Genomic DNA, 21,758 nt, shown 5'->3' with positions numbered 1-21,758 from the left:
AGCCCCGCCCCCGCAAGCGACAGGAGGAGGAGGAGGAGGAGGAGGAGGAGGCAGCGCGTCTTTATTTGGCAGGTTTTGAGGCTGGAGGGGAAGGGCCGCCCGGGCGGGAGACCAGGAGATGGGCGGGTTGGGGCAACTGGGCGAGCCTGTGCCCGGCAGCGGCCCGGCCTAGCCGCGCTCGCAGATGACCTCGACGACACTGGGTTCCATGGGCACTGGGTCCGGGCAGCGCAGGGCGGCTGAGGCCACCACTTCATCCAACAGTAGGTGCACAAGCTCCTCGTCGGCCACGAAGCGCCACAGGTAGAGCTGCAGGAAGTGACAGTCCACCTGCACCTGCTGCAAGCCGAAGCGCCCAAAGGTGCGCAGCCGCACACACTCCAGCAGCGTCTTCAGGCTGATCTTGATGATGCCGGTCAGCACCGATACCTGCAGGCAAGGAGAGGTGGTTGCTCTGGGACAGCAGGTGTTGGGTAGGGGCACTGGATCCCGGAGGGCACCCACGTTCTGGGCAGGGGCCAGAGAGACAGTAAGAAGCCAGTAGCTGTGATGGGGTGTAAAAGTCCCAGGACCCATCTGAGAGGGAGGGATGGATACAAGGTTAGCACCACCATCCGGAGGGGGAACAGACAGGGAAAACGCAACAGTCAGAAGCAGAGATGGGAGAAGCGCCTGGTCGGTTGAGTGTCCACCTCTTGGTTTCAGCTCAGGTCATGATCTCATGGTTCGTGAGTTCGAGCCCCGCATAGGGCTCGGTGCTGACAGTGCAGAGTTTCCTTGGGATTCTCTCTCTCTCCCCCTCTCTGCCCCCTCCCCCATTCACTCTCACTCTCAAAAAAAAAAAAAAAAAAAAGGCAAGCAGAGATGGGAGTCAGCACTGACACCAGGAGCGGGAAGGCTTGCTGAATTAGAGGCAGAAGAACACCAGGTCCCCGAGTGTGGGCTGGGTTGGGGCAGGGCCTATCGTGTGGACAGGAATCCCTGATGAGGACCCAGAACTCCTGTGGCAACAAGGACAAGGATAAAAGGGGCGTTCCAGATCAGCATCGAGACCCAGGCTGGGGGCACCAAGGTCAGGGCAGAGGGCCATGGGATATGGCAATGGCGGGGCCGTAGATGACCATTCACTCCTAGAAACAGCCCAGAGACAGAGCCTGGTGGCCGGGGGCAGGGGAGCGGAGGAGTCCTAGACTCCTTGAGTCAGATGCTTGAGCCAACCTTCCCGAGGGCCCCTAGAAGGTGGGCTCACAGGGGACTTCAGACCTTGTTGAACTCCACAGGGCTGAACACGTCGATGCGCTCAGAGAACAGCTTCTGGATGTTGCTCAAGAGATTGGTGTCCATGGGGGCACTGGGTGGGGGGAGACAAGCAGTCAGAGCCCGCCCTGCACCCACATCCTCCCTTGTCCATTCCCCTGGGGTTACCCTGACCCGCCAGACCTGGGCGTGTAGCTGGGGGCGTAGCGGCCCTGCTGTCGAGAGCTGCTGTACACGGAGAAGGTCCTTTTGCTGGAGTCACTGCTCTGGGCCTTGCGGACACCCTCTTCGTACAGAAGACCCACCTGGTGGCGGAAGGGGGCACTCACCGTAAGGAGGCCAGAGCAAGGGGACCCTCGAGGCCACCAGGTGCCCAGGGTGAGGGCCAAGGACACTCTAAATTACGAACTCTGAGAGACTGTTAAAAACTGAGAACAAACTGAGGGTTGATGGGGGGTGGGAGGGAGGGGAGGGTGGGTGATGGGTATTGAGGAGGGCACCTTTTGGGATGAGCACTGGGTGTTGTATGGAAACCAATTTGTCAATAAATTTCATATATATAAAAAAAATAAAAAAAAATAAAAAAAAAATAAAATAAAAATAAATAAATAAATTACGAACTCTGGGGAGGCTGGGTGGCTCAGCGGATTAAGCTTCTGACTTGGGGTTCAGGTCGTGGTCCCACAGTTTGTGGGTTCAGTCCCCACATCAGACTCTCTGCTGTTGACACGGAGCCCCCTTCTGGTCCTCCCTCTGTCTGCCCCTCCCCCACTCACGCTCCGTCTCTCTCAAAAATAAATAAGCATTAAACAAAATAAGAATAAAAATAAATTACAAACTCATCTGTTAGAAGCACCACAGGGTAGTGGGGACCTGGCATCTGGTTGGTACCCGGTCGCTCTTCATAGAACCGGTGGAGCGGGGCAAGGGTAGGACATCAGACTTGGGGCTGAGGCTCAATCTTCAGTGCTAACCCTGTCCTGATGCCCTGGGTGACTCTAGAGCTCAGCCCCCTCCTAGGTGACGTGCGGGCAATGACGCCACAACCCAGGGCTGAGGGGGAATGAGGCCACAGACGCAGGCACCGCTCGGCCCTGCCGTCTTGATCCTCTGAGGGCGGCTATCTTCCAATCCCCCGAGCCTGCCTCAGGACCCCTCCTGGCCAGCCCAGGGCCAGCACCTGCACGTCGATAGCCGTCGTGTCCTCCACCACCCGCTTCATGACAGCACGCACGTTCCGGGGCTCCAGGGTACTCAGCCAGTCCCGTGTCTCTACACTCTTACGCAGCATCTGTGATATGACGAGGCCCTGCACCTTCACATAGTGGGTCAGTAACCGCCGCGCCGTCTCCCTGGCCTCTGCGCACAGTGTGCTCACGGGGGTCACTGGAGACTGGTCCTGAGCCGGGGACGCAGAGGACAGAGGGGCAGTGAGTGAGGGACAGGGTGGGCAGCTCGGGGGCCACCGCCAAGCAGGAGCGGGGCACGGGCTGGGCACGGGCAGCTGGCCCGGGTCTGACCGCGAGGGCACCGCCCAGCCTCCTGGACTCCCGGTACCACCGTCCCCTTCCCTGCTATGAGTGAGCGGTTCACCTGCACGAGAAACTGTTCGTCGGTGAGGGTGAGGATGTAGGAGATGGTGGCTGTCTCATAGTCCAAGCAGAGGCGGGAGAGCAGCAGGAGCAGAGCAGGTGGCGTGGCACCCCCCTTCTCCCCAGGGCTGTCACAGAAGCTCTGAGCCGTCTGGCACATGGAGCGGATGAAGCCCACGATGAGGCCCTCGCGAACACCCTGGCTGCAGAACTCGCCCTGTGAGGAGGAGGGCCGCAGATACACAGCAGGTCCCCTCTTCCAGGCGGGGGCCAACAGCGACCCTCTACTGGGACCCTACGTGCCCTGGCCCCTCTCCAAGGGACACCTTGGTCCTGCATTCCGGTCCCCAAGAGCACCTCCCCCCGGGGGGAGGGGGGGCGCGGGAGTGCAAAGGGGACAAAGCCAGCACTGCGGACCCTGCTTGCAGATGCCCTCGGAGCCTTCCCCCCCCCCACCTCTGGGTAGTGCCAGCCTTCCTCCTGACTCCCTCAGGAGCACACCCAGAGGGCCTGGGGCAAGGACTGTGTGCCCCGACAGCTGCCAATCTACGGGATGAATGAAACAATGACCAGAATGGGGGGTGGGGCAGGGAGATAAAAGCCCGAAGGTAGGCCATACCCGGAAGTAGGGCTTGTTGGAGAAAGACACCTCCTTGGCGGTGAAGAGGTGCACAGCTGCCAGCGAGGCCTTGATGTGGCTCAGGATGGAGCTGGCCACGTTGGCCAGCAACTCGGCCAGGCCCGGGCCTTCCTTTCCAGCCAGGCGAGGGGCAGCCAAAGCCTGCCGCACGTCGGTCAGGCAACCCAGGAAGGCCGACCGCAGGCCCTGCAGGTGGTGGCCCAGGCGCTCGCGGGCCACTCGCTCCACGATCTCCGTGGCCGCCTCGGCCAGCCCAGCAGCGGCCAGCAGGGCCCCAGGAGCCCGCAGGCGCCGATGGAAGCGGTCCAGCGCCCGCACCAGCAGGGAGTTGTCACCGCCACCCTGCTCCTGCGCCAGCCGCCGCTCCACGAGCGCAAAGTAGCGGCCACCCAGCTCCCGGGCGAAGGCTGCCAGCTTCTCGGCACCCGCCGGGCCCTGGGCCGCAAAGAGCTCCTGGTAGGCCGAGGCCACCTGGCAGAGGCCACCCACAAAGCCACTTCCTCCGCGATCCGTGAACTCTAAGACGTCGGGAGCCGGAGGGGAAGGCCCCAGCTCTGCCTCCAGGCTCCGCAGCTCGGCCTCCAGCCGCCCGCGGGCGTGCGCCAGGAACTCCTCACACAGCTCCTCCGCTGGCTCGCCCAGGGCCAGCAGCAGCTCCACGCACTCTGCCTGCTCGGGGGCGCCGGAGCCGCCCTCCCTGCAAAGTGGGAGGCGGCGGTCAAGGGCAGGCTGATCGAATTCGGGCGGGAGGGCGGAGGGGGACGAGTGTGGACCGCAACTGGCAGGCCCAGGGCCCCGGCTGGGGGGTGGGAGAGGGTCCCGGGGCCACACCTGAAGCGCTGCCGCAGCTGCTGAGCCAGGCGAGCCGTGATGACCTGGCAGTCATCCTGGATGGCGCGGAACGAGGGCAGGTGCTGGTACTGCTGCAGGACGGCCCGCGCGCGGCCCTGGTAGCGCACCGCCTGCCCGTAGGCGCCCAGCTCCACGCACTTGGTGAGGCGCGAGGGCAGCTCGAAGAGGAACTGCAGCTTCCGCAGCAGCGCGTGGACCCCTGGGGGCCGGGGACAGGTGGTGTCAGCCCCAGAGCCTCGGGGTAGGCCGCTCCAGCACCCGCTCGGGGGCAGGGCCCACCTGCTAGCTTGGTGATGCGCTCGTGGCGGTCCTGCAGGGTGGCGCTGATGCGCGCACTGAAGTCGGTGATCACCGCCATGTTGGTGGCCAGCCGGTCCATCTCGTCCTCCATCTTCCGGAAGTCGTTCTTCATCTTCCGGATGGTGTCTGGCGGGGCAAGGGCGCGGGGGAGGGGAAAGGAGGAGACTTGTCAGCTTGCGACAGGGTCCGACTGCTCCCCCCACCACACACACACATGCACACATGCACACACATGCACGCGCGCACGCGCACAACCCTCCTTCCCAAATGCCCCTGAGCCAGCTCCTTAAGGGTCACATTGATGATTCAGTGCAAAAAGCAATGGTGTTTGGTCACAGTAAATGGGAGGGAAGGCTGCATCTTCTGAGCACAAGTGCCCTGGTGCGGAGACAGCCCGTGGAGCCACAGTCCCTGTGCTCAGAAGATGCCAAAAGGGGGCACAGGGCACCTGGCAGGAGCCTGTCTGCTCCTTCCCAGGGGCATCCTCCGCGCCCAGCGCACTATGTGGCACAGAGGAGACAATATCTGTTCGCCCTTATCTTCCCAAACCGTTTCACTCCACTTTCTGGAACACGCCCTCTCTTCTCTGAAGGGTCCTTTAGCTCTTTTGTCTCAGGGGAAACCTGCCTGAGAGTTTTTCTTTTCACAACCGGTGCCTCAGGGCCTGGCCCCTTGACACTTCTAGATAGTTTCTACTCTTCTTCCCTTTTAAAGACCCCAGCTTCGTCGAAGACTGTGCCGTCAAACGGCATCCCTCTTGCTGCTGTCCCTCCCCTCCTCTTTGCCTCACCTCTCAGTGCCTGGTCACTGTCACCTCCTTGTGGACATGACCATCCACGTGAATGAGGCTTCAGACATTCCCGACTCTCCGTTCACAATCTCCTCAGTCCCACCCACCCTTGCCTCTGCCTCATCTGTGCCACCTCTCCTGGTCCTCGACAAGACCTGTCAATCTCAGCTTCAAGCCTCGCACCTTCTGTAATTCTGATCATTCACCCTGTCTACCCACTCTAACAATCCTTTGCCTTTTCAGGAACTCTGGACCCCTGCCCCTAGCTCAGGGGCACTTCTCATCACACTTCTCACGGCTGCAATTCCCTACTCCTTCCCCAGGAACTCTGACCCACCACCAGTGTCATCACATGTTTACAAGCCCCCTTGCCTCTCTTGTCCACTCCCTCCATTACTTGCTAGTGAAACTCTACCGCAGGTTAAGCCCAACTAGCCACCTATCCCATGCATCGGAACAGCTAAAACCGCGCCACAAGATCATGCCAACTGCCTCCCTTTATTTTTTTTAATATTTATTTGAGAGAGAGAGAGAGGGAGGAAGGGGTGGAGAGAGAGGGAGACACAGAATCACAATGCAATTAAATTGGAAATGAATAACAAAACTAGAAAGCAAAGAGACCCCATCATTTGGAGAAAAAAAGAAAACTTCATTCTTAATCGGCTAGTGGGTCAAAAGGGAAATCAAAATAAACTGCAGCATATAACAACGAGAACACTAGAAATCAGAACCTGTAGGCTATAGCTCTCTAGAGCAATGTTCAGAGGAAATCAGTTTTAAATCCCTATATTAATAAATTAGAATAAACATTCAACTCAAGAAGTTAGAAGAAAAACTACTACAAAAGAAAGCAGAAAGAAATTAGTAAAGCTAAAAGCAGAAATTAATACACTTTTTAAATGGGGTGCCTGGGTGGCTCAGTTGGTTACGCATCCAACTTCGGCTCAGGTCATGATCTCGCGGTTCATGAGATCGAGCCCTGCATCAGGTTACTCGCTGACAGTAAGTTTATCGCAATATAAATAAAAAAGATCAGGATCACTGAAAATAAAAGGATAAAAAATAAAATTTATAAAATGTTAGCTAACCTAATTTTTTTAAAGGGGAAAAAAACGAAATAAGAAATAAGGGGTGAAATAATCATAAATACACAAATTATAATAATCACAAGACACAAGTTTGCTCGATTCCACATAAAAGAATTGAAAACCTGAATGAATAATTTGCTACAAAAACAGAAGTTACCTAAGTGGATTCCAGAAGAACAGAAAACACAAACGGAGGGAAGGGAGAATGTTGTCAATCAAAGATTCTCCCTCCCCTCCACACAAAGGCACCAGGCCCAGGGGATGTCGTGGGGCGGCTACCAGAGCTCAGAAGGGCAGTTCGTTCCAATGCTCTGTGTAAGCAATGCTCAAACAGAAAACATTAGAAAAGCTTTCACGTTAATTTGTGGAACAAACCTAACACTGACACGAGAATGTTAATAAAAAGTTCAAAGATGAAAATGGTACATTCATGTCTCTTATGAATAGAGATGCATAAATTAATAAATGGAGATGTGTAGGTAAATTAGCAAACATAATCCAGCAGTGGATTAAAAGAATAATTGATAAAATATGTCCAAATGTTTTTTATTTCATAAATGTAAAGACAGCTCAACATTAGAAGCCCCTCCCCTGCCCATTCTCTCTCTCTCTCTCAAATATAAATAAACATTAAAGAACATTTTTTAAAAAAGAACTTTCAATAACAATTCACCCATATAAAAGGTGAAAGAGGGCCAATTCAGGGGCGCCTGGGTGGCGCAGTCGGTTAAGCGTCCGACTTCAGCCAGGTCACGATCTCGCGGTCCGGGAGTTCGAGCCCCGCGTCAGGCTCTGGGCTGATGGCTCAGAGCCTGGAGCCTGTTTCCGATTCTGTGTCTCCCTCTCTCTCTGCCCCTCCCCCGTTCATGCTCTGTCTCTCTCTGTCCCAAAAATAAATAAACGTTGAAAAAAAAAATTAAAAAAAAAAAAAAAAAAAAAGAGGGCCAATTCAACATCTATTCTTGAATTTGAAAAAAAGTCTCCCAATCAAATATGAACAGGGGCGCCTGGGTGGCTCAGTTGGTTAGGCGACCGACTTCGGCTCAGGTCATGATCTTGCAGTCTATGAGTTCGAGCCCCGCGTCGGGCTCTGTGCTGCCAGCTCAGAGCCTGGAGCCTACCTACTTCAGTCTCTGTGTCTCCCCCTTTCTCTACCCCTCCCCTGCTCACGCTCTGTGTCTCTCTGTCTCTCAATAATAAATAAACGTTAAAAAATGAAAACTAAAAAATATGAACAGCTGAGTATTCCTCTAACCTCCAAAACCCAGCATCAAGTTAATGAAGCAATGCTAGAAGCATTCCTCTTAAAATCAGAAAGATAACAAGGATAACCATGATCACCACTACTATCTAATGTTGTTCTGAAGATACTGGCCAATTCGATTGGACTCAAGAAATATATTATAGAGATACACAAATTGGAAAGGAGGTGAAATTATCAATATTTGCAGACGATAGACTTGTATAAATAGAAAACCCTAAAGAATCACCGAAAACATTACAACAAACAATAAGAGAATTTAGTAAGGTGATTAAGTATGGAGTGAATACAAAGAAACAAAATATAGTTGGATTCAGACCACACGCTCTCACACACACATGCACACACACACACACACACACACACACACACACACACCAGACGGATCAAAGTTTAAATGTGATTTAAAATGTAATCATGGGGTACCTGGGTGGCTCAGGTGGTTAAGCATCTGACTCTTGATTTTGGCTCAGATCATGACCTCCCAATTCGTGGAGTTCGAGCCCCATGTCAGGCTCTGTGCTGAAAGCTCAGAGCCTGGAGCCTCCTTCAGATTCTGTGTCTCCCTCTCGCTCTGCCCCTCCCCTGCTCACACTCTGTCTCTCTCTCTCTCAAAAATAAATAAACATTGAAAAATTTTAAATAAATAAATAAATAAATCATTGGGGTGCCTGGGTGGCTTATTCAGTTGAGCGTCCGACTCTTGATTTTGGCTCAGGTCAGGATCTCACGGTTCTCGGGATCGAGCCCAGTGGCGTCAGGCTCAGAGCTCACAGCGCGGATTTTCTCTCCCCCTGTCCCTTTCCCACCTGCACGCTCTCTCTCTCTCTCAAAATTAGTAGATAAACATGAAAAAAAAATAAAATAAATCATTATGAAAAAGAACAAGTCTATAGAAAAATAGGAAAAGGACATGAACAGGCAGTCCACAGACAAGGATACCAAACAGCTCTTAAACAGGCAAAAGACTTTCAACCTCACAAGAGACATTGAAACTACACAGAGATACCACTTTTCACCTATCGGATGGCCAAAGATGAAAACTTTTGGCAGCAACGTTGGCCAGGGTGTATAGAAAGAGCTCTTCTCTTAGTTGCTGGTGGTTGCACAAACTGACCAATATGTACGGAAAGGAACCTGGCAACGTCTAACTGCGGTCATCTGTGAGCCTTCGCACACCCACCGCTGGTTTGTGTGTGACTCCTGGGCCAGGGGAATATTCTCAGAGCAGGACTGGAGTAGCAACCCAACTTGGGGAGAGAATGCAGGGCCAGTGGTCATGGGGGTCCTTGGAAGGTCATGAGGCATTTCATTCCCCCCCCCCCCCCAGTTCTTGTTCTTGCTTGTTAACAGTTTAACCTGTGACACAACCTCCTCCCAGGTCTGTCAAATCATACCATCAAAAGAGCAGATTCTTTTTTGCATTGGGTGTTTAGGCCCATGATACTTAGGTGCTACCTCAAAAAGGAAACTTGAATCTGACTTCCAAAGGGGGGAAAAATCCCCAAACTAAGTTATCAGAGTAAGAGAGGGGCACCTGGGTGACTCAGTCGGTTGCGCGTCCGGCTTCAGCTCAGATCACGATGTCACAGTTCGCAGGTTCGAGTCCCGCATTGGGCTCCTGCTGCCATCGCAGAGCCCGCTTCAGATCCTCTGCCTCCCCCTCTCCCCTCCCCTCCCCCACTTACGCTCTCTCTCCCTCTCTCAAAAATGAATAAACATTAAAAAAAAAAAAAAACAGAGTAAAAGAAAACCTACCGCTAGTGTCACTGCTGCTGATTTCACAGGCCCAGAGCCACAAAATTAGAAATTGAAGTTCTACCATGTCAAAAAAACAAAACAAAAACAAAAACAACTTCATACCACCAAGTAATAAATACTACACTGTGTATCTTTGAACCATTTCAAGCTTGTTAACTGAACCAGCTTGGGCTAGGGCAAATGGTTAGCTGTTTGGACACCAATATACCAGCCTGGGGGAGGAGTGGAGGGTAACTGGTTACTGGTAGGAGACTGGAGGGGGCCTTGCTAGCCTGCAGCTTACTGACCTGGGTGCTGACTGCATAGACCTGTTCTGTTTGTGAAATTCATGGAGCTGTCCACTTATGACCTGTGCGCTTTTCTGTATGTCTGTGAATCTTCAGTCAAGTTTACCATCAAAGACTGCTTTGTCTTTGCCTGGAGAAAGGAATGGGAGGAGGCTTTTCATTGCACAACCTTTGAGAGATCTTTTCAATTTTGAAACAGATAAACGCATTATTACATAAACTCAAGGTTGAGGCCAGATGCTGGCAAAGTTTAGCCCGCAGGCCAAACCTGACTTGATCCCTGGTTGGGTTTTTTTTTTTTTTTTATTTGGTTGGTTGGTTTTTAACTGGGATATAATCAACATACCATAAAATTCAGTGGGTTTTAGTATTTTTGGTATATTCACAAGATTGTGCAACCGATATCACGATCTATTTCCAGAACACTCATCACCCCAAAAAGACCCTCAGCAGTCACTTCCTGTTCTCCCCATGCCAGTCCCTGCCAACCACAAATCTGTCTTCTGCTTGTATGAATTTGCCCATTGTGTACATTTAACATAAATGGAATCATACAATATGTGACCTTTTGAGCTTGGCTTCTTTTAGTTAGCATGATCTCAAGGTTCTCTGCATTTTAGCATGTATCCTTATGTGGGGAGTAAGCTTAGGAATTCCCTGAGCTTGCACTCATGGGTTAACAAGGCATACAGGAATAGGAAGCCCCAGGATGAAAGCATCCAAGATTAGGTAGGCAAGATTAGGTATTCAGGGCAGGACCCGCCCCCCGCCCCCGACCCCCCACCCCCAATTTAGTACAATAGCAGAAAGCTGCTTTCACTGGAAGGAAGGGCCAAAATAGGTAAACAGGTAAACAGGGCTATAGACCACAGCAGGACAGTGGGGCCAATTAGCAAAAGAAAGCAGGTGCCTTGTTGACCCTGAGGTAGCCAGCTGTCTTGTCCCAGAGTCAAGTTAAGATAAACAGAGGTGGCGCCTCATGCCTGCCTTAAACAACCATCCCCACCCCCCCCGCCAGGATTTTGTTTTGTATTGACCCAAACCCCTAACACTGCACATCTATCTTCAAAACCCCCTTTCCCTCACACCCATGAGTTAATGTTCACAGTTTCATGGTCTCTTTGTGCACATCCTTCAGGCTGGTAAGCTTTCCTGATCCTAATAAAAACAGAGTAAGGACCCTCACTCGGGGCTTGTCTCCTCCCGGACATTAGCTTCTCTCTCACTTTAATCCTGTGTCTGCTCTCTTGCTGGACAAGACAGAACTCCAGACCCAGAGTCTATGACATCGGTATGTTATATTTTTTATGGCTGAGTAATCTTACACTGTGTGGGTCCACGTTTGTTGTTCTATCTACCAGTTGGTAGCCATTTGGCTTCTTTTGACTATTATGAATAATGTTGCTATGAACATTCATGTACATGCTTTTGTGCAAACATTTTCTCTTCAGTATATTCCTGTGAGTGGAACTGCTGGAACACAGGCGAACTCTGTGCTTAGCTCTTTGAGGAACGGCCAGACTATTTTCAGGAGCACCATTCTGTATTCCTGCCAGCAACGTGTGAGAGTTCCAAGTCCTCCACATCTCCAACATTTGTTATATCGCATTTGCTGGAAATCCCAGTGAGGGTGCAGTGGTATCTCACTGTGGTTTGGATTTGCGTTTCCCCAATAACTAATGATGCTGAGCATCTTTACATGTGCTCATTGGTCATTCGTGTATCTTCTTTGGAGAAATGTCGATTTGAATCCTTTGTCCATTTTTAAATAGGGTTGTCGTTTTAGTGCTGAGTTGCAAAAGTTCTTTATATATTCTGGACATTAGACCCTTTTTAGATATATGCCTTACAAATACTTTCTCCCATTCTGTGAGTTGTCCTTTAACTTTCCCGGCAGTATCCTTTAAAACACAAAACTTTAATTCTGATGAAGTCCAATTTACCTATTTTTTTTTTCCTTTGGTTACTTGTGCTTTTGGTGTCTGTAAGGGGAAAAGACACTCTGGTGCCTCTCCTCCACTCTCGATACTCCAACGCAACTTCGTATCTGACACCACGTGTGTGGGGTTTCCACACATCAAGCAATTCTGCAACACTAGCTGGGTGTCCCATGATTTAACTTCATTGTGACACTATTTGCCTGGAGTTAGTGTCAGATCTCACAAGTTCAGGGCTCGGTCACCCAAGACTACCCTACCCCCACCTCAAACGTCAGTCCAAAGTTGAGGTTGTCACTGGTACTTTTGACCAACTGGCTGTAAATTGGAGGGTTCCCACCCATGATCCCTCTGCAGGTTCAATTAATTTGCTACAGCAGCTCACAGAATTCAGGAAAACAGTTTACTTACTAGCTTACCGGTTTATTACAAAAGGATACAACTCAGAAACAGCCAGATGGCAGAGAGGCATAGGACAGCATATGTGGGAGGGGCACAGAGCTGCCATGACCTCTCTGGGCATGCCACTCTCCCAACTTCCGCATGTTCACCAACCTGGAAGCTCTCAAACTCTCTCCTTTTGGAGTTTAGTGGAGGCGTCACCGATGAGGCATGACTGATCAAAGCGTTAGCTATTGGTCACTGAACTCAATCACCAGCCCCTCTCCACTTCCACATCCGGGAGGTCTAGGGGGCGGAGCTGAAAGTTCCAAACCTCTAATTAGTCACATGGTTGGTTCCCCTAGCAACCTGCCCCTATCCTCTGGTTATCAAGGGGCTTTCCAAAAATCATCTCATTAACATAAACTTAGGTGTGGTTGAAAGGGGTCCGTTAGGGGCGCCTGGGTGGCGCAGTCGGTTAAGCGTCCGACTTCAACCAGGTCACGATCTCGCGGTCTGTGAGTTCGAGCCCCACGTCAGGCTCTGGGCTGATGGCTCAGAGCCTGGAGCCTGTTTCCGATTCTGTGTCTCCTTCTCTCTCTGCCCCTCCCCCGTTCATGCTCTGTCTCTCTCTGTCCCAAAAATAAATAAACGTTGAAAAAAAAAAATTTAAAAAAAAAAAAAAAAAAAAAGAAAGGGGTCCGTTATATGAATAACAAAAGACATCTATGTTGCCTTTATTGATCTGGGGTTATTTCAGGAACTGGAAACAAAACTAAATATTATTACAAAAGATGCCTTGCAAATATGGTGCATTCCACTGAATGATTTGCATGTTGAACCAACTTTGCATTCCTGGAATAAATCCCACTTGGTCATTGTATGTAATCCTTTTTCTGTGTTGCTGGGTTTAGTTTGCTAGTATTTTGTTGGGGGCTTGGCATCCATATTCATAACGGATATTGGTCTGTAGTTTTCTTATGTTGTCTTTCCCTGGTTTTGGCGTTCGACTAATACTAGCCTCATAGAATTAGTTAGCCTCCTCAAATTGTTGGAAGAGTTTGTGCACTATTTAAATGTTTGGTAGAATTCAGTAGTGCAGCCATTCAGTCCCTGGCTTTTCTTTGTGGGAAGTTTTTTTTCAATATTGATGTCTTTCATTGTTATACATCTTCCAAGATATTTTATGACTTCTTGAGAAAGTTTTGGAAGTTTGTATTTCTCCAGGAATTTGTACATTTCACCTCATTTTCTAAGATGTGAGCATACAACTCCTCACAGTGTGCTCTTACAATCCTTTGTATTTTTGCAAAATTGGTAGTAACATCTTCTTTCTCATTCCATTTTAGTAATTTGAATGTTCTCTCATTTTTTTCTTGGCCAGTCTAGCTAAAGTTTTGTCAATCTTGCTGAAGTCTCCAAAGAACCAATTTTTGGCTTCATTTATTTTCTCTATTGATTTTCTACATTATTTATTTTGTTCTAATCTTTATTATTCCCTCCTTTTGACACACTTTGGGTTCTGTTTGTACTCCCCCCCCCCCCCAGTTTTTTAGGTAGTATGTTATTTATTTGAGATCTTTTCTTTCTTTCTTTACTTGCATCTGTATGTATATAATTTCTACACCCAACTCTGAGATTAAGAGTCCCATGCTCATCCAACTAAGCCACAGCCAGGTGCCCCTCCCTCTTTCTCTCTCTTTTTAAATTTTTTCATGTTTATTTATTTTTGAAGGAGAGAGACACAGAGCGTGAGCAGGGGAGGGGTAGAGAGAGGGGAAGACACAGAATCTGAAGCAGGCTCCAGGCTCTGAGCTGTCAGCACAGAGCCCGACACAGCCCTCGAGCTCACAAACCAGATCATGACCTGAGCCAAAGTTGGATGCTTAACCAACTGAGCCACCCAGGTGCCCCATCTCTCTCTCTTTTTTAATGCAGGCATTTATAGCTATAAATTTCCCTCTGAGCGCTGCTTTTATTACATCTCATAAGGTCTGGAATGCTGTGTTTTCATGTTCACTCATCTCAAAGTATTTTCTAATTTCCTTGCAATTTCTTCTGTAACCCATTGGTCATTTTAGAGCATGCTATTTAATTTTCACATATTTGTGAACTTCTCAGACTCCTTTGTTACTGATTTCTAATTTAATTCCACCATGATCAGAGAACATACTTCATGTGATTTCAATCCTTTTAAATTTATTGAGGCTTTGTTTATGACCTGACATATGGTCTATCCTAGAGAATGCTCCATTTATCTTGAGAATAAGGTGTCTTCTATTGTTGCTTGGTGGAGTCTGTTAGGTCTATTTGGTTCAAGTGATCTTTTAAGTCTTCTGTTTACTTGTTTTTCTATATAATTGTTCTATTCATTTTTCAAAGTGGGATATTGGTGCTTCTATTATTGTTGAATTTCTTTTTCTCCCTCTAATTCTGTCTATTTTTGCTTTGTGTATTTTGGGACTCTGTTGCTAAGCGTACAAATGTTTACATTTGTTAAATCTTCCTCATGGACTGACCCTGTCATCATTATAAAATGCCCTTCTTTGTCTCTAGTAACAATATTTGCCTTAAATGCTATTTTGTCAGACATTGGTACCACAATTCCAATTCTCTTCTGGTTATTGTTTGCATAGAATATCTTTATCAGCCCTTTTTCTTTCAAGCTATTTATGTATTTGAATTGAAAGAGTGTCTCTTGGGGCGCCTGGGTGGCTCAGTCAGTTAAGCGTCCGACTTCAGCTCAGGTCACGGTCTCGCGGTCCGTGAGTTCGAGCCCCGCATCGGGCTCCGGGCTGATGGCTCAGAGCCTGGAGCCTGCTTCCGATTCTGTGTCTCCCTCTCTCTCTGCCCCTCCTCCGTTCATGATCTGTCTCTCTCTGTCTCAAAAATAAATAAACTTAAAAAAAAGAAAAAAAAAAAAGAAAGAGTGTCTCTTGGAGACACTCTTGAATCATGTGAGGTTTTCAAATCTATTCTGCTTATCTCTGCTTTAATTGGAGAGTTTAATCCTTTTACATTTAGTGTAACTACTCATAATGTGTGACTTACATGTGTCTTTTTGTTACTCATTTTCTGTCTTATGTTCTTTTTTGTTCCCCAGTTCCTCCATTCCTACCTTCTTTTGCATTAAATAGATATTTTCTAGTGTACCATTTTAGTTCCCTTTTGGGGTGTGTTTGTGTGTGTGTGTGTGTGTGTGTGTGTGTGTGTGTGTGTGTGTGTGTGTTGGGGTATACCTTAAAACACTCAACCAGGCGGCTTACAACTCTGCCTCAGCTTTCACTTACTACATGTGCAGAGCCCGAAGATGAGCCAGAGGTGAGAGCTTAGGGCATCCTGAGGTCTTTCTTAAAAGCATGTGTACTGGGCATCTGGCTAACTCAGTCAGTTAGGCATCTGACTCTTGGTTTCAGGTCAGGTTGTGATCTTGCAGTTCATGAGTTCGAGTCCCATGTCAGGCTCTCCACTGATAGTGCAGAGCCTGCTTGGGACTCTCTCTCCCCCTCTCTCTCAGAATAAACAAATAAACTTAAAAAAAAAAAAAAAAGCATGTCTTATATATATGTGACCTTCAAGATTCCCAATATGGATGTCTCATTTCTTAGCTTTTCTTTTAAGCTTTTTCTTTTTAAGCTTTTTTAAGTCTATTTTTCGCCCCAAATATTACCCATCACTTCAGGCAGACACAATACCTGTCTGTAATTGTTTTTGACAAACACCCCTTGGTGAAAGGCTTTTAGTACTGGGTGACCTCAGGGTCAGGACAAATAAAGACAAATCTAGGGAGTAGAATCTTTCAGAAAAGCACCAGACAGGTTACATAATGACAATTCTCTCAGCATGAGGCTTTGAAACAGGTCCAGTCCTGTTCTGGTCCCTCCAGAACTAGAAATAGAGGCTATTTTCCAAAGCTACTGCTGAGCTGGAGAGGAAATGGTGGGCCAAGTTAAAACATCACTACTACAAAGAATTCACTACTTTGACCAAGATTCAGCTGTTTTTCTTGAATAAAGGCTCGTAAGATTGCTACAAACATTTGGTTAATTTCTAGAAGTCTGAAAAAGTTGACTCTGACCGTTTTGGCCAGTGTTTTGGTTCCTTTTATGGAAGGGAGATTTCCAAATACACTTGCTCCACTGTTTTCGCTGATATTCTGGATGTCACAGCTGTTGGTGGAAAGGAGTTTCACCGGAATACAACCATGTATACGCTTACCCAGCGTCTATAGCTGCTTTCAGGCTACAATAGCAGAGGTGAGTACAGAAACCAGGTGGCCCACAAAGCCTAAAATATTTACTCCACCCAGAAAATGCCTGCCCCCCCTCACGTACATCCTATGCAGTCGGGTCCTGTTCCCATCATCCCGTCACTCTTACTCTGGTCATAGAGTTCTCAGGGCCTCTGCACAGGTCGCTTCCTCAGCCTGAGCCACTCTGCCTCCAAATCCTCCCACGGTCAGCTCTTCAACATTCACCTTCATTGTCCCCTCCTCACAAAACCCTTTCTCTGCCACCCCATTCGAAACCACTCCCAACCGCCCACTCTCTCTATACTATCCTGTTTCATTTTCTCCAGAGCTCCTGACAGGTAAAACGATCCTATCTTCTGTCTCTTTCTCTAGAATGTATGTTCTGTGACGGCTGAGAAATTGTCTCGTTTGCAGCTATATCCTTGGGCCTAGAATATTGCCCGGCGCACAGGCAATCCAATACTTGGCAAGTAAGTGAACGAACGAATGAATCAGCCGAATGGATGTACATTCGTGCTGATACCACGTTCCCTCTGTGACCGCTCCTCTCTCTGCTACAGGCTCACCCTCTTCTGTACGGCCATCAAACAGGCACTCCTCAGAGGCCTGTTCTGGGCTCTCTCCTCTTCTCAGGCTCTATCCTGTCCTTGGGCAGTCCCACCCACACTTCCCTTCAAAACCTCCTCCTCTTCACAGCAGACTCCCAGGCTTATCCCTCCAGCCTGGCTCTCCCCTCTGAGCTCCAGACCCACACATGTATCTGCCGTCTCGTCAGCTCCTAGCACCTCAAAACCTAACTCCCTTAGCCTCCGAGTTCTGAGATCCCACCCCTCGATAAAGGCTCCCCACCTCCAGTGTGAGTCAGAAGGCCACCCCTTAGAGGTACTCAGAGGACAGAAGAGATGGACTGGACTAGATCTGTCAAGGCTCCTTCTAACCTGAGACACTGCTGTCATCTGACATGGATCTCCAGAGTTATGATGAAGACCAAAATCCTTCTCATGATCTACAAGAGCCTTCATGATACAAGGGCCACAGGGTCCTCCAGGTGTGTTTCATGTCTGGCTCCCTTTCAGAAAGTGAAAACCACAAACAAAAACACCAACCTAGCTCACTTTGTCCCTGTTCCCACACCTGATCTTCTTGTAGTTTCTTGAGCACCAGATCCACCATCCAGGGGTCACGCTGAAACCTAGGGGTCATTCTCTATGGCCAAAGCTCTTCAACACCGTGTCCCGTCAAGCTGCTGCAAATACTTCTCAGCTGGCCCAGCACGGTCCTTCTCCACCACTCCCATCCTGGGGTAAACTCCCCAAATCTCTGGCTTGGACTAGTGAAAAGACCTCTCTCCAGCCACCTCTCCATCCCATTCCTCCCAGTGCAGCTGGAGGGATCTTCTCAAAACACAAATCTGCCACATGACTCCTGTATCTAATCACCTTTGTGTGGCTTAGCGCTTGGGAGGGATAAAGGCAAAATTCCTTAATACGCTCTAGGAGGTTACACTCGACCGTGTCTGACCACCTGACTGGCTCCGCCCACACTCTGCTTCCCCTTCTACAGTAGTTGGCCTGCTCTCGTCCCCTCTCCCTTCCCTGAGGGCTTGGCTCCTGCGGTTCTCCCTGGCTCTTGCACCACGGATAAGCACTCCCCACACTAACGTTTAGCCCATGCTGATCAATTCTATTTCCTGGAATGCTTTCTTCATTTGGCTTCGAAGACACCCGTGCTCCTGATTGTCCTCAAACCTCCCCAAATGCTTGCTTCCTTTGTGAGATCTCCCTTCTCTTCATGACTTTCCGAACGTCAGGCTGCTGCAGGGCTCAGTCCTTAGACCTCTTCTCTTCCCTCTGTATACTTCCTCCCTAGGAGATCTCATCTTATTCCAGGGGACCTCGAGGTCCAGACTTCTCTGAACTCCAGACCCTTCACCTAATCAATTAAAAAAAAAAAAAAATCTTGAATCATTCTACTTTTCCACTGCCGACATGCTTCCTGGTCCCTGCCACCAGCATCTTGCCTGGGCCACTCCAGTAGCCTCCTAATGCATGTCTCTGCCACCCCTGCCTCCCTAGAGTTCACTCACTGGACAGTGAGCGTCCTTTTAAAACCACGGTCAGGTCACCCCATTCTTGTCATTTCATCTCACTCAGAGTAAAGTGCAGGATCCCCATAACCACTTATAAGTCCCTAAAATCTGGTTCCCACTAACTATCTACCCCAGTCACCTACCACTCTTCTCCCTTGCCTCCCCCCTAAACTCCCTGCTGCACTCTGAATATACCCAACATGCCCCTCTCTTCAGAGCCTTTGCCCCCGCTGTTTCCTCCCCCACAGTAGCTGGTTCTTTCTCATCAAAGCCCTGCTCAAATGTCACCACCTCAAAGAGGCCTTCTCATACTTACCCTAGCTAAAGGCAGACCCCAAGATATACTACTCTTCTCTCCCTACTCGATGTCCTTCTTCTAGTACTTACTACACCTTTATTTGTACATTCACTTATTGTCTGTCTCCCCAACTAGAATGTGGGCTCCAGGAAGGAGCTTGATCTAGCTGGTTCATTGCTGTATCTCCAATATGCAGAACAGCTCTTGGCAAAAAAAAAAAAAAAAAAAAAGCCAGCCAGGAAGGAAGGAAGGAAGGCAGGAAGGAAGGGGCATTCAATGAAAACTTCTTGAATGGATACAAAACTTTACAGTATTTATAGATTTAGAATCCCTGATTCCAACGCTCAGTTTATAACTCTCTCCCCTTGGTAGGAAAAAGATAAAACAGCAAACCATCCTCATTTAAGCAAGAGCTAAATGTCAAAACTATACAAATTCTAAGAAATGGAAAATGTAATGTTTGCAAAGTTCCTGTGAGAAATTTCTTAGCACAGGAATTATGATTTCTTGCTGGTTGACATTGGTGTTAGCAAACACCGAGGTGCCTATTCATTGAACCTGCTTCCAATCAGATAAAAGAACAATAACTATGTGTTACTACACCTGGCATTGTGACACTTAGTACAGTAAGCGATGTCACAGTGAACCTCACAGAGGTTCATGCAACATCCTCATGGACCACAGGTAGACTCCTCAGGATCTGCCTCTAGGACTAAGTACACATGGGTCCAAAATGATCACAAAACTCTGAGTAGTGCATCTCACCAACATAAGACAGAAGTTAGTGTGGATGATAGCTAAACATTGTATGGCACTGTCCTGGACAGAGAATAAAGGGGGCAGGAGGGACGGAAGGGAAGGGAAGGGAAGGGAAGGGAAGGGAAGGGAAGCTTTACATGAACTTTGTGTCCCTTAATGTCATAAATATTCTCTTTGCTTCATTTAAAAGGGGGGGGGGGGGGTGGGGAGAGGAAAAGGGGAAGAGAGGGAGGGAGGGGGGGGGGGGGGGGGGGGGGAGACAGAGACAGAGACAAGCCCCCGCTCAAGAAGGACCTGGACAAGAGAAGAAAGCTACCACTAATGACAGAAACTAATCCTTACTGAGACATCCTTAGTGTCACGGATTCTGAGTGGTTAAGATAAATCCATTTCAGTTTAAAAATGTCTTTGAGTTTTCTCTCCTTTGACCCTCAGAACGATCCTCTGCGAGCAGCTATTAAGCCTATAGTCGTTTGACCACAAAGGTTCCGAGCGGGAGGTGAGCGTAGATTAAGGTCAGGGAAGGACTAGAATCTGGGTCTTCTCCCCCGGAATCCCCTGCCGGTTTCCCCAACACAGGAGGAACAGGTCAGCGGGACTGCGAAGGGTAAGGTCCCGGTGCGAATCACCTGTGGCTGAGATGAACTTGTTGTAGTTCTCATAGACCAGGGTCTGCATGTCGCTGTCTAGAGCCCGGATCTGCCGCACCATGTCTGTTTCACTGTCCATCAGCTGGGCCAGGGGGCACTCTCTACGCAGCTGGAGTAAATGGGGTTGTTAGTGTTCAGGTCAGGGGGTACTCAGGTCCCTCAGGCTTTCAGAGCACGAAAACCCTTATCCCACCCCTGTCCGGAATCCTAGACATAGAGCCTATAAGTGGCACGGGTCGGGAGTTACTAGGTTCGGTCCTGTTTGGGATTTGTCAGCGTTTCAAACGCTCAGACCCGGCCAAGGCCCAGTCCTTATGCCTGTCAGCGCCTGGGCCACGCCCCCTACCCGGGGCCCGTCAGAACGTCAGCCCAGGACACCTCCGACTCCGCATCACTTGAGGCCAGTCCAGATCTGCCCATGCCCCCCTAGACTCCAGCTCTGCCCCTTTTTCCTGCCCGACCGTCGTCGTCTTTTTATGAACCCCTGCTTCCCTCACCCCGCAACAAAGTCGAAGGCACGATCTGGGGGTGCGATGTATCGGGAGCCTGGTTCCCCCCACCACACAAACACACACCTTGTCCAGATACACTTCCGGGTCGAAGTGCGCCCCGTTGAGATCCGTCGGGTCCAGGGGGTCCGACCCCGAGGGGCGCCCCGCCGCCTCCCCCTCCGAGAGGCCATAGTAAAGCTTTAGCATCCCGTGCGCCTTCCGCCGACGCTCCGGAGCCTCTGCCTCGGGCCCCTCCGGAGAGTCCCCGGGTCCAGACCCCGGGCCAGGCCCAGCGGCTGCCGCCGCCATCGCTCCAACTGCAGCCCACGGGCGTGAGGCTGGGAAGAGGACCGGGAGGAGGCACTTCCGGGAGCCATAAAGTTCTTGTTGAAACGAGGCAGTCCTGCAGGTGAAACGTCCCCCCCGCAGCCCTGGGTCCTTCGAGACTAGAGTTCCCCCGCACCTTTCCTCCCCGAGCGAAGAGGTTCCGGGAGAAGCCTGGGCTCCCCCAGCTTCTCGGGTGGAGGGAAGGAGTGAGTGGAACTGGTCCGGTTGCTTCCCTCCCGGATGGAAGGCGGGTCCTGGCTCCCAACGCCGCGCACCCTTGCGGGCAAGGACCCCCGGAATATGGGGACGGAGCTCCCGCCGCGGAGCCAGAGAGCGTGTGCCGGACGTCCTGGCACTGGCTCCTTACCTGGGCGGCGGCGGCTCCGTTTCCCCCATTCCTAAACTTGGGGGACAGACTTCACAGTGGGGTTGCGAGTATTAAATGCCCGCACAAGAGGACAGGTAATGACTTGAAGTTCAAACTGAGATCACGATGAGCTTTAACGGAGAAAACGACTTCACGTCGTGGTCCTTGGAACATTACTTATGATAGGCTGTGGTGGGCTCGCGGCGGGGAGGAGAGGGCAGGGGAAGTGTTGGAAGGGAACTCACCTTGCAGGGGTCTTGCGGGCCCAACGCATCCTACCATGTGTTTTCCTATGGCCGGCGAGCTCAGAGTGTTGTTTTTTGTTTTCGTTGGTTTTAAAAAATTAAGACTGATGTTTGATGATACATGAAAATTATTT

The 21,758-nt window shown here is 49.8% G+C and overlaps 1 protein-coding gene across 1 annotated transcript; it reads right to left on the bottom strand.

The window, feature by feature from the left end:
- Positions 1-44: 44 nt before the first annotated feature.
- Positions 45-21,092, bottom strand: VPS51 (VPS51 subunit of GARP complex). Its single transcript, XM_030331413.2, has 10 exons — positions 20,770-21,092; positions 20,174-20,303; positions 4,621-4,767; positions 4,321-4,540; positions 3,469-4,186; positions 2,851-3,066; positions 2,438-2,656; positions 1,441-1,562; positions 1,264-1,351; positions 45-429 (listed from the first exon to the last, which is right to left on the bottom strand). Exons 1-10 carry the CDS (start codon positions 20,992-20,994, stop codon positions 169-171), a joined length of 2,346 nt encoding a protein of 781 aa, XP_030187273.1. The 5' UTR covers positions 20,995-21,092; the 3' UTR covers positions 45-168.
- Between the last annotated feature and the right edge of the window lie 666 nt (positions 21,093-21,758).

Source organism: Lynx canadensis, chromosome D1 (genome assembly GCF_007474595.2).
Source record: "Lynx canadensis isolate LIC74 chromosome D1, mLynCan4.pri.v2, whole genome shotgun sequence".
In the NCBI taxonomy this organism is placed as follows: Eukaryota; Metazoa; Chordata; class Mammalia; order Carnivora; family Felidae; genus Lynx; species Lynx canadensis.
Note: the sequence above shows the minus strand (reverse complement) of the source record. Positions and strands in the feature narration are given on the sequence as shown.

Excerpts from the sequence above, each read along its gene's own strand:
- VPS51 (XM_030331413.2), bottom strand. The coding sequence starts at position 20,994 with ATGGCGGCGGCAGCCGCTGGGCCTGGCCCGGGGTCTGGACCCGGGGAC. Across the intron at positions 4,768-20,173 it reads CAAGTTCATCTCAGCCACAG|ACACCATCCGGAAGATGAAG; the intron begins GTGATTCGCACC and ends TTGCCCCGCCAG. Across the intron at positions 1,352-1,440 it reads GCCCCCAGCTACACGCCCAG|TGCCCCCATGGACACCAATC; the intron begins GTCTGGCGGGTC and ends CCCCCCACCCAG.